The following is a 12,696-nucleotide window of genomic DNA, read 5'->3' on the forward strand; positions in this document are numbered from 1 at the left end:
TCCCCATGCTCCCATGTTATAACATAGCAAACAGATGCAAAGACTTGCAAACATGAGATTTGCATAAAACAATACTGGAATGCAACGATGCTCAAAACACTCTCAGCCTCCAAACATAACTTACAGGCTCCCAGAAACATAGGTTGTTTTCTTGCTTTTATTCTTCTACAAGTTTGTTCAAATTTTTTTTGAACTAACCTATAAACTCACACATCCCAGCACCCCTAAGAGTTCCACAGCTTGCTTAATCTTCATAATCCTCATATAGGAAAAAAATAAAAATAAGACTAATTCAAAAGATTTGCCTTCCAGTTTTACTGTTATGAGGAGGAAATGGGAGCAATTGTTACCTGAATTCTGTACCACTTCTAAAGTATCCTTTAGAGACTCGCATCTTAGACTCATCTCTTCAATACACACTGAAGAACTCTGATCTACTTAGGAACATTGCACAGCAAAACAACTGTATATTTTTGATAAGTATTAAATGATGAGAAGGGACTAAAAGGTAGGAATGGAAGTACACAATAGATTCTTGCACTGAAAATGTTGTTTTCCTGCTATTAATTAAGAAATAGTAAAGAAAGATTAGATTTGTCTTTTTGACATCATAATTGAGCCTGAATCTAAAATTATTCAAAAATAACCTTGAGTTCTGCTGCAAAACAGGAAAAATAGCTTCAATTCATAACATATGATTCTGTATGCAACACAGATTGCCCTGTCCTCATTTTTACTTAGTATTTCTACCTGCATATTTATTTTATGGAAATGAGGGAAGACAGTAATAAGTTTGCTGCTAGTACTTGTCCAACTGATCTAGAAATTCACCTCTGGGTTAACAGTTGGAGAGCTTACTGACCTCCTCCAAGTTGCTGCAAAAATCACTGCCATCAAATTCCATCTTCTTTGCGGCTTATTAGCTGTAAAGTATGTAGGCAAATGACTCAAGATCATTGAAACCACCCTTTCAGATCCAGGGCCCAACCACCATAAGAAACACAGAACTATTTACTGGGTCACTGCTCCATGGCATCCACCTGTACAGGACAATGTCACACTTGAATCTACCTTTCTTTGGCCATTCACTAGCTTACTTTTTGCTGACAGCTTCCTATTTATGGAAAAGCCTCAGCTGAGTGCACAAGTACCACAGGTGAATTCATGCTGAAGTCATCACTTCAAGGCAAGTTTTGGCCAAAAATGAGAGCCCTCTTACATAATTTTCTTGGGAGCAACAGGGACAACAAAAAGGGAACAAAACAGTAGCTGAGAATACAAACCTGACAGCTCATCGATTACGAGGTAACAGACAAACATTACTTCCGATATGGAAGTCAGACTTCAAAGCACTAGTTGCACAAGGAAGAACAAAAACCAAGTGATTAAATTGCTATTGTTCCCCCATGTTCCTCTCATACAACAAAAATCTGTTTCCTTGTTTGAGGATAAGCTAACTACTTTTCATCACCTCAAAACTTTTCCCAGAAAGTTTTATTTCAGGACCATTTTAGTCATTAAAGTCAACTCAAGTTTTCTCCTTTTCCCTTTTTACATTTGAGAGGCATTTTAGACTTGTACAGAAGTTCAACTGAATAGTCAAGTTATGCCAGCTGGAATTTTGACCCTACAGTTTCAAGCTGAAAGCAATGCAATTCTGTTTCACAAAGCACCTTATGTGCAATTTTAAGACTCCATTTCATATGAAATACAGACAAGTATCTTTTCAGGTAGTTGCTGAATAATAAAACTAAATAACGCTTCATGAGTTGAAGCAAAAAAGTCAAAACATTTTACCCCTGCCACAAGCATACAACAAAATCTCTATTTCCCCTCTCTTGTGTTTTAAGTTACCATGTTATCTTCTTTAAAACGCTAAAACAGTCACCTTCTAGTAATTACTTCTGCTAATTCACCACACTTAAATTTGAAAAGCTAACAAGATATCAAGACAAGTTGTTATCCTGGGGAAGGGGCATCTCCTTTATTTCATGTAAGGTTGTTCTACTGCAAGCCAGATGTTTGAAAAGTCAGTCACAAAGGTCTAACAGACATGTTGTTTAGAAATTCTTTGATTTCTACATTTAATGAAAATCCTCCTTTGTCTACTCTGCGTTTCTCCAAATCGAAGTTGACAGTCATACAGAAAGTGACCTTTAAAAGTCTTCTGCAATACATCATGCATTTCCTGGAACTGAGATAAAAACTATACCTTACTAGTGGATATTGTGACTCTACAGGCTACTTACAGGCAAGGAAAGTCTATCCAGTAATTGATGTATAGAATAGCTTAGAATAAGCAAATAAGTCTTCTAAGCACAATTATGGGCATGAGCAATACAAAATGCTGCCCATGAAGCACACACTCCTCTACTTCCATCTCTCAAAGAACAAACACCAGCTTGTCGGTTTATGGGCTGCATGAAGTTCTGATCATTTCAGGATTATCTCCTATCCCACCCATCATCATGCACTTGCTCCTCTACAGTCAAGAGCCATTCAAAACACAAACTGCTCCTGGCACCTTTGAACAGCTGCTGTGTGCGACTTGGAGCTAGACCTGCTTCCCCACCAAGCCACTATGCAGCATCTTCCTGTGGCTGGCAAGGAACCACATGCCTGCTACTGGAAGATCCATGCTGGAAAAGCAAATGAGCACAGAGAACAGTGTGCAAAACTGACACACATTCATTTAAAAACCAGACACACAGAGAAAAGTTCTAACTAGGAGGGTACATAGGTCTCCTGGAAAAAGAATGGCAATAAGTTAGTAACATAAATGAAGTCAATCAATCTGAACATCACACACAGTTTATAAAAAAGCAGAAATTAATACACCATAATTCATGCATTCTTCTGTCCATTAATAAAACAGGTTTCCCCAAATTAGAAAAAAAATCCCAGTGTCTAGACAGGACTCAGCATTTAAAATGCTTTAAAAGACATTTATTCTAGGAGAAGCACAAAAAAGCCCTCAGTAATGATACCGAGCTCATCATCCCAAGTTAAGAAACAGGTCTTAACCAAGTATACAAGGTTAGTCAGACTCACCTTCCCTCGTTGATTTTTGCTTTATCCCCTTGACAAGAGAAGTTCTCAATGTAACCTAGGCTGCAGTTGATTCGTGTCCAGTCAGGCTGGCACACCGCAAGGAAGTGAGGACGCAGTCTACCTATGGAGTACTTGGCAATGTCCGTCAACGACTGGCTAGCAGTTGCTCCAAAAATGAAGGTTCCAATGGCTTTGTAAATAGTGGCTATGTAGTTATTTCTGACAAATGAATTTGAGTGCAAATTATTATAAAAGACAGAGAGAGTCTCTCCTAGGATTATCTGAAAGAGAAATAAGGACAACAGTTAAATATTAGTTGCTTAAAAAGAAATGTATTATCTTGTTGTTAACATTCAGACATGTAGACTCAAAAATTAGGTTTATTAACATTAAGCTGCAAATTTAAATTTTTCAAGAGTCAGCAGTAACCATGCCCAGACTTTAATAATTTACATAGAAGAATTAAAACCTTTACCTTACCCTGCTCCACGATGAACTTATTATCGATTTTCAGAATATCTTATTAAAACAAGCCATTCTCAGAGTATCTTTTATCCATTATATCTGGCATGGCCCTAGTCAGAAACATTTTTTTCAGTATCGCATTTTATTCTATACTGAGTCGTCTTCATCAAAGCTTCTGCTGAGCAGAATTTCTGTATTTCACCATAAAGTTACAATTTTTGTGAAGCCAAGATTATTCTGAAGGGTCTAGACTTCATCCCCAGATGTGAAAGGAGAGTTTGTAAAAAAGAAATTTCCTATTCCTCAGGAAAATTAAATCTTTAGGGGCAAAAAGAAACCAATGAGAGTAGGGAAAAGTCAAGCATTAGTGAGGTCTTCCCAAGGTTTTTTTTTTCCACTCTGCATTAAGTGTTGAGAGGAAAGCAGATTTAATTTTGTTTTCCTGCAACTTTATGTCTTGCAGAAAGTAAGTTTTTCCTTAAATCATGTACAAAACTTCAACCCATACAGGCTGGATACTGAATCAGATGATCCCATTTTGCACAGGAAGGCTCAACTGATACAGCTCATCAAATGGGTGGGGGGTTGTAAGCATATATGTATAGAGTAGATATCTTTTAAAATCCTGTAAAGATTAAATAATGGCTCCATCTGTCACTTGAGCGACTCGTCCAGGAACCCAGCAAAGCAGAGCTTTGGTGAAGGAAGCTGTTATTTCTGACACCTGGGCAGACAGAGTAGCTGTTAGCAACTTTGCACATTAAGGCAAACACAATCTCATCAGATGCATGGCACTGAAGTTTTTGCACTCTGCACCATATCAAAACATGGAGTGAAGCAGAGAAACACCAGAACATGGACTAAAGCTGAGAAAGTTTTCAGTAAAGTATGTATTGGCAAGCTCCTATACAGAATTCCACCTATCCCAGAGAGTGACCTTTTAATGAGGATAGTTGAGCACAAATACCACAGCCATGACTGGTAAATAATGAATCCCTTTTAAAGAACACTGCTGTAAAACCTGCAAGAAGGTTGAGATGACAAAAAACTAGGTAACGTCAATGCTACTTTACTGGATGCAGACAATGAGTATTAATCTTCAATAGTCTGAGTAAGCATTGAGTAAAGGACACCAACATTTGCTTTTGAAAAGCCTAATTTCACAAATAAAAGATGGTCACTGATGTTGCAAAGGTAACTTTGTTAGCTAAATTCATACAGGCTCATATGGAGACTGGATAAATTCAAAGCAAATACATCCATTAAAAATCACTATATTAATCGAAGCCTTTTCTGGCTCCGGAAGTCCCTGAGCTGCAAATGGCTGGTAGCAAAGTAGTGAGAGCAAAACCACTCTTTTCTCGCTACATCTTCTGTTCTTGTTGTGACTAAGTACTGATGCTTAAGTAATATTAACTACCAACAGTAGCTACAGAGTAAAAAAAATGGTCCTATTTTAAAAAGTAGGATCTTTTACAATAAACCACTTGCTAGTTAACAGAACAGAGAAAAATCAAAAAAGTTTTATCTGCTCCAGAAGTATTTCTTTAAGTTTTGGAGGAGATTTTCCAAAAAAAGGTAAGACTAGGCAGGTCACCATTTTGATTCCCAGCCCCATATTTCTGCAGTTGTGGAAAAAAAAATTCCACTCAAGAGCAAACATAAGATACAAGTTAATCTTTATGCTGGAACCTAGATAAAAATCTGTGCAGTCCTTATGTAAGAGTTAATCACGATAACATCCCTCCTAATATTAACACAGAGAAAAAGCTGGCCAATAGAGCAGCTAAATGTAAACTTCACTTTTTCCAGCTTTGATTCCTAGGATATATTTGAGTAAGTATTTATACGCCTAAAAAAAATCTTATTTTGCTTATTTTAACTCTGCTCAAAGTGTAGCTCTAATGAGCTTTGATGTCACCCAACATAGAGCCATGAGTGGAGTCTGAAGCTTTTTTGCTCATCTGGACAGGGATCTTGAAGCCCCTGTTGAAGGGCCATCGTTGTAACATACATAAGACTCAGGAGAGGAAATAGTTAACTCATGAATTCCAGCTCTCCCCTCTGCCCATTCCCAAGGACATACCCTATCACCCCTTTTTGCCCCAGCACTGACACTGTATTCTTCAAAGAGCCATTTCACTCCCCCTAGCTCAAGCAAAGCTGTTGATTTCTGCCAGGCTAAGGAATTTCACTAGCTTATCCTGGTTCAGACGAGCCACCAGAGGTGACAGAAGACATAGTAAAAGTGGGACCTCACTTTTTATCCATAGGTTAGCTCAGCTGACAACATGTAATTAAACCTAAAGGAGACAGTCAGTATGTCCTTAAGGCAGTTTGGCTGAGCTAGGAGCTTGGTCAAAGAGGGAGATCCCAAACTGGCAGTTGTAGAGGCAGTCTCTCCGTCTCACGGATCCGATGTAAAGACACAGGAGAGAGAGCAGTACCCTGTTTTCAGCCAGGTTAGATGCAGCATGAAAGTGAGCCCCAACATTAAATCAAATACAAATGATCCCAGTGTTTTATCCTGACTTTCAGGGAAATATCCAGGGAAAAAACTCTTGGCTACTTATTCTTTTACTTCTAGTTATGCTTTGGATAGCTTTTGATTGGAAGCTATAATATTTTTCTGCTAAAGAATTTAGTATCTGTTGTTATACTTCCACACACAGGGAGTGCTCCCAGTGACTATGTGGCAGATAAAAATGTTGCCTTAACAGCAAACTCATGCTCAAAGTGGAAGCTCCCAAAACACAGAAGCTTGAGACAGGCATTTAGAACATATTGGTGTTATTCTGAGCCGATATGGTAAGGAAAGAGTTTTTTCTCTCACAGACTACAGAATTAAGCCATCATAATTCTGAAGTATTATTTTTCTGTTAAAAAAAATCCCTAATAAACGTTTTGGTTATTCTTGCCAGAACAGCATTTCTTTTAAAAAGTCAAGAAATCTTTACAGACCACAGTTTCGGAAGTCTGCATTAACAGATCGCCCCTCCTCCCTCTTCCCCACCTCCATTGAAATTAAAAGCAATGAAGAAAAGTTTAACTTACAACAATTATACAGAAAGGAATAATTATTCCTGCTAACAACTTATAAGAAATGGTGTCCTCTTTGTATGGATACCGGATGGATTCATCACTACAGAAAACTCCTCTCTGGAAGGGGATACGTCTTGAATTGAGAATTGCAAAAGGCAAGCCAGCTAGCAAAAAGGAATAAAAAATACATTACAAAAGGAACACAGGCTCTGACGGTGATCACACCCCCGCCATTTCCAAAGAGAAGTGCATAAAGAGGAACAGGCATGCAGCAGGTTAAAAGGATATGGGCTTCCTTTGGCCCGTGACGACTGTCTTGTCTTTGCAGCTGCCAGGAAGGGCTGTTGAATGAAGGAGAGCAGGACAGGACTGCTCTCACCTTTGTATTTGTGACATCAAGTATGGAAGCATGCCGAAACCATGATTAAGTAAACTGTTCAGTGGCAACTGACAAGTTGGTCAGTCTGAGTGCCACAATTATCGACTATTCCTTTATATTCCAGGAAGCAACAGTTGCCCCTTTATACCTTCTCTGTACAGCTTTACAAGTCAGAAGAGCATAAAGTGCATTTCATGAAAGCGTAAAAGCCTGCTTTTCAGCAAGTGCAAGTGCAGAAGGAATTTTCAGGAAGAGATGGAAAAAAGGAGAAGTACACACACGAGATCCCCTCACTTCCACACTCAGTGGATGGCTCCCCGGAACAACATGGTCACTGCATAAGCCGTACAGCCTTAGGGCATAGAGATCTTATTGCCTTCTCTTCCACAAAAGAGAAAGCCTTTGGGTCATCCTAAACTCAACCAAGTACAAGATTAAGGCAAACAATGCTTTTTGCTATCACACCTCAAAAGACCTGCAATACTGACCAAAACAAGTCATACGAACAGCAAGTTTTTAAAAAAGCTCAAATAGGATATAAATTACTACAAACCAATAGAAACACATGTTTAAACCCTGATCCTTGGTACACCTACAGTGTCTGCACAATCTAAATACACAGGTGGATAACCCCTGAACGAAATGGCTATATGGAAAAAATGTGGGGAACAACCAAGAACATTCAAACAATAAATATTCTTCTTTAATTTAGGGATGTACAGCCCAGCGCCAGCGAAGTGCTTAAGAGCCCTTAATTTTGTGCTCAGAATTTAGCAGTATTAATCTGCACACTAATTTAGAGTTAGACAACAAATACCACTTGGGGAAAAACACACCTAACCAAGGTAAGAAACCAGAATAAGGAAAACCAGCCTCTTTCCTTCTAGCCAGGGAAAGATGTTGCTTCAGTCTCAGTTCTCTCCTCAGTACCTCTGTGCCAAGGCATTGCACACCTCTTCCTTCCCATATATGTGGCTGCCCCCAAATAAGTGTATACAAACAAAAGTAAACACAGGAACAGGAGAAAAAGAAAGAATAAAAAAAAAAGATACTAAGCAAATGGTAAGAGAACTGTTAAGGAGGAAAAGAGCAACACTAAGTTACGCAGTCAGGATCTGCAAGAAGAAAAGAAAACCAAGAAGACCAAGGGTCCTCTTGAACCCTCCTCCCCCTTTAGCCTCCACCTGCGAAGTCCTCCAAGCTAAGCCTGACTCCTGGGCCTATGGATGCATCATACCATGGTTTCACCGATGATTTCCTATCGATTTTGCCCTTCACACCATGAAGTGACTGCTTAAAAGAATATTCCAGTTTGAAAACAGACAAAGAAGAACAAATAATAGACTAATGGCTTATAAGGTGAAAATTTCCTTGAAGCAACCTCCAATGACACAGAGCTTTGTTCCATGACCAAGCAGGTACAGGCTGACCACAGCACCCACGTATTTCAACTAAGCCAGTTGCAAAGAATCAAATATTTTCTTTACTGTTAAAATCAATAGCATTGAAAATCTATGAAATTGGCAGAATAAAAATGATGTCATTGTGAAGAGCAGTTGTTTCCAGTTCTAAAGCAGTGAGACTACAACTGACCTAGCTCTGGAAGCTGTCCAAGCACACCAAGAAAATAGGACAGCAGGATGGGCTAAGAGCCAGACCAGAGCCTCACCAAAACACTGAACCATTCAAACACCAGGCAGCACAGAACCCTGGGGCTTGACTCTGCAGTACAGTGCAAAACCACAGCCTTTCCTATCAGGAAAAAAGAAAATCCTTCTCCCTTCCTCATAATAGGAAGCATAGCAGTGTTTCTAAAAACACCGCAGACCAGACCTTATTTCCACCCTTCCCTTGTGTTGGCACTGTGACAGGAGTCACAGCATATCATCCGTTGTTTAGAATTCAGTTAACTTGTGCAATTGAGGAGGCAGAAGTGTGTCATCATGGCGAGGGAAGATGACTTGTAAACACAATGCCATGGTGTTTCCAATGCTATTTATTCTGTAAAATAGTCTCTAGAAAATGAAAACTTCATCTTTTGCCCCACACACATACTAAAACCGCGATTCAAAACTGTATTTGACAAAAGTGTACTTTACTGATCTCCAGATTTGGAGAATGAGCCATACACGAATAAGTTCCTCGATTATTTACCCGCTTACTTCTTTAGAGTGGATAGTTTTAGTCCTCGTGATAAAGCAATTGCTCACAAAATTAAATTCTGCCTAGAAACACCTAATCACAGCTTCAGCACAGTGCCACAAATACTTGCGATCACAGTTAGGTGATGTCACTGACATCACATCACCAGCTCTGCACCATCCTTTTGAAAAACCTCCTCTGTGAATAATGGTGTCCCAGTGGTTTACCCCTCACTTCCTCCCACCCACACATGAATGTTTTAGCTTCTAAAGGTGGGAGATAAATTTTTTTGGAGTGCTGGGGTTATTTAGGTGTTTTTGGGAAGCTTTTTTTTTTTCCTTCAGAATTGTCTGCTGCTAAATCAGAAACAGGAATCAGTGGTATGTGGATCATGGGAATGAAGTCCTTCACGTAGTAAGGCCATGTGTATTTCCATGCAAAGTAGCTGCTTGAAATGTGTGATCACTCTTCAGCAACATTGAGATTATGATGTAATTAGTCTGTAATTGCTTGCAGCACCTTCCTGTATCATGATCATGCAAACAAAATAACAAACAACTCAAAGTCTGTCTTTGTTCGCTGCTTAAGCAAGTAAAAACTGGCTAAATTGAGTAATTAAAATGCCCTCTTTTTCATAAATTCTTTCCACCTCTTTTAATCTGAAAACAATCTCACATTGCTAATTAAAAAAGAAAGTTTCCCCTAACTGTATAACAGATTTAAAAAGTAATTCCACCAGTCCTTTGTCTTACTGCAGTTTTCAGCACATTTCAGTGCTGAAAGATGTGCTCTGTGAAAGAGGTAAGTTACTATATCTGAAAACCAAGTCACAGTAAAATTGATTAGATTGACTTAACATTGTTCAACTAAAAACTAAAGTCACAGAAATACGACATTTGTGATCTACCTTTTGCTCAGCCCAAGGCAGTTATTAGCCTGAAAACATGCCAGTACTGGATTCTGATGTGGTTTTGGTTAGAGTACTCTCCAATGTCAATATCAACTATCTCAGAACACACTCCATATAGCAGGTTTAACCTACTTCTTTTAAGCACACATGGATTGGTTTCCCTATTAACTAGTGGGAGGGGGTAGAAAAGTAGAAGTCAAACCAGAGGGGCAGTAACTCCTACTGTTTCTGGCAAAGGAAGCTGTTAAGAGAATCTTCTCTCAATAATTAGGGGGTTTGTTCTGTTTCAAACAAACTGGGAAAGTCTCGTTTTGGAGGATTTTAAGGCTGGTTTTTTTTTTTAAAATAAACAATCTCTAAAATCAAATCAAAGCTATTTTAAATGTATATCTTTAGTACTTCCCGCAGTGCAAAAGCCTCTCCCCTGAAGACTATGCGGAGACAAAGAAAAAACACCGTTTGGCTTGTTCATTAGTACAAGCAGGACAAACAAGTGCAAGAACTGATGGAAGTGATGGAAGAGGCAAAGCTTCTTACTGTAGCAAGTACAACGGCAGGATTTCCCTACAGTTGTGATAGACGTGCTACTTTCGAACCCAAGAGATATCATAATTTTAGAAAACAGGAATAAGTTTTTACACCACAATGGCAATTTCCTAAGTATGAAACCTCCTGACACAGGATGACTGGATACGACTGGAGATATCAAATCATATTTGTGTTCATAATGGTGACTCTAATGAAAGCTAGAAGGTCTTAACTTCCCAGATAAAAATCATTCTTCAGCTGCAGTAGTACTACAGAAGGTGGGGTACTTCCTCGCCAGAACGCACATAGAAGAGCGCAGTAGTTTCTCAAGTAAAGGTAGCAAATATTCAACAGCGGATCACAAAGAAAATAAATCTTGCTCATCTGTCATAGTTACATGTTGCTACCGTAAGTTAAAAGAAAGGCCCTGCTTTTTCTACAAACACCCTTATTTTCCCCTAAACAAGCAACAATTTACAAGGGCAGAGTGTGGCAAATTAAAAAGGATAATTAGTAAAAATTAGTTGAGCCCAGTTTTACTTGCAGGCAGAAGAAATTTAGGAGTTTATATACTACTTTTAAGTAAAGAGTCAAGATGTCAGAATATCAGTAAGGGCTCTATTGAATACTTCCCATATGACACTAACAAAAAGCATCCCAGACATATGCTTCATTTTCCAAGTCAACTGTAACACAGTGAAGAAATTGCCTAAAGGGCAAACGATGACAGGTATGTAAAGAGGAATAATAATGTTGAGAAGAGGTTACCAGTAGGGTAATCTCAAGGATAAAGCCAACAAGCTAGTGTTACACACTGCATATGCCAGCATCATTAATGAATAACTAGTAGACGTACTGCTGACAGAGCTGGCAATTCTCCGATACAGTGGGAGATCAAGGTCAGCCAGTTCTGCCTGCAAAACAACCCCTAAAGACTGAAGCAAGAGAATAGATGGAGATTTGTGCAGTAATGAATTCAGAGTCATGCACCTGGAGGCTAAACAACTCTGGTGAGTGAGAAGCTTGCCAGTTCAAAATATCAGGGGAAAATGTCCAATTCCTATGATTTCTGTACATCAATATAACAATGCAATCATTAGACAAGTTTTTCCACACTTTCAGTCACCTGACAAAAACTTCTTCTCAAATAACTTGAAAACATGTCTTAAATGCAGACAGAGAAGGAATTGCCAAGGTCCTCATTATCTCAAAAACTAGAAAAGCTGTGCTTTTGCACTGTTCAGCAGAATATAAAGGCTGTAAATCAGCTAATTGCATAGGGGTTATATATATATATAAAAAAAAAGCAGTACTGATCCAAAACCAACAATAATTAAAGAGCTACAAACACAGTTGGCAATGAAGATATTCATAGCGAGGGAGAAATATAGGCTTTGAACAGTCTTTCATTCAGAATACAAGAGGTAAAAACACAAGTAGCTTGACTGATATGACTAAATATTTTAAACAATTACAGTACTCCTGTCCAATAATCCAACTTGTATAGTATAATGCATTAGATTTCCTCCTAAGCTGAGGAGATTTCTGACTGACTGTGCTGTGGTTTTTTTCCCACAAATATCTTGAGTAACACAGGTCTGTTTCTTTCCAAGCTTGTAATTTTTATTAGGTTTCTTCACGGTTACTGATCATGAAGTTCATCTCTCCACAGAACTAAAAGCTGACCATTACCACTCAGGTGAGAGAGAGAATATCACATCATACACAGCCCTCAAGTTATCCTTTCCACTCTCCCCAGGAAGAACACCACTTCTTGTTTACCTACGCTGCTGAGCCAGCCATGATATTGCCTTGTTTTGTATTTACTGCTCTGAGAACCCTGCTTTGCTGAGTCACGTTCTCTTCCAGGGTGTTTTATGATGACACGGAACACAGCAGACTCCTGGAGAGCTCCACCTGGTACGTTCCTCCCTTGTGAAAGCCAGAAAGCACATACTCCTACTCACTACTCCTCACATTTCAATGAATTATTTATGTATTTAAGGATTCATCTAATCCCATTACTATGTAGTTTAGGATTTTGATGAAGTAATCATTTAAGTGTACAGATCTAAGTTATATCTGTTCCAGAACGCTGCCTTCAGCCCCAGTACACCACTCTTCTAGTGTATTAAGGAGATTAGGAAGAGAATAGATATGACTGACACCAGGAAACAGT

At 38.8% G+C, this 12,696-nt stretch overlaps 1 protein-coding gene across 2 annotated transcripts in view; it reads right to left on the reverse strand.

The window, feature by feature from the left end:
- The window catches only part of PLPP1 (phospholipid phosphatase 1), a 62,887-nt gene that overhangs the window by 27,266 nt on the left and 22,925 nt on the right, over positions 1-12,696 (reverse strand). Inside the window, exons 2-3 of one of the 2 annotated variants that reach the window (XM_054053667.1) lie at positions 6,571-6,722; positions 3,052-3,332 (exon numbers count right to left, since the gene is read on the reverse strand). In XM_054053667.1, the coding sequence (XP_053909642.1) occupies positions 3,052-3,332; positions 6,571-6,722 (433 nt within the window). The remainder of the gene's footprint in view (positions 1-3,051; positions 3,333-6,570; positions 6,723-12,696) is intronic. The other variant, XM_054053666.1, reaches the window with a different exon arrangement.

This window comes from Cuculus canorus, chromosome Z (genome assembly GCF_017976375.1).
Source record: "Cuculus canorus isolate bCucCan1 chromosome Z, bCucCan1.pri, whole genome shotgun sequence".
Classification (NCBI taxonomy): Eukaryota; Metazoa; Chordata; class Aves; order Cuculiformes; family Cuculidae; genus Cuculus; species Cuculus canorus.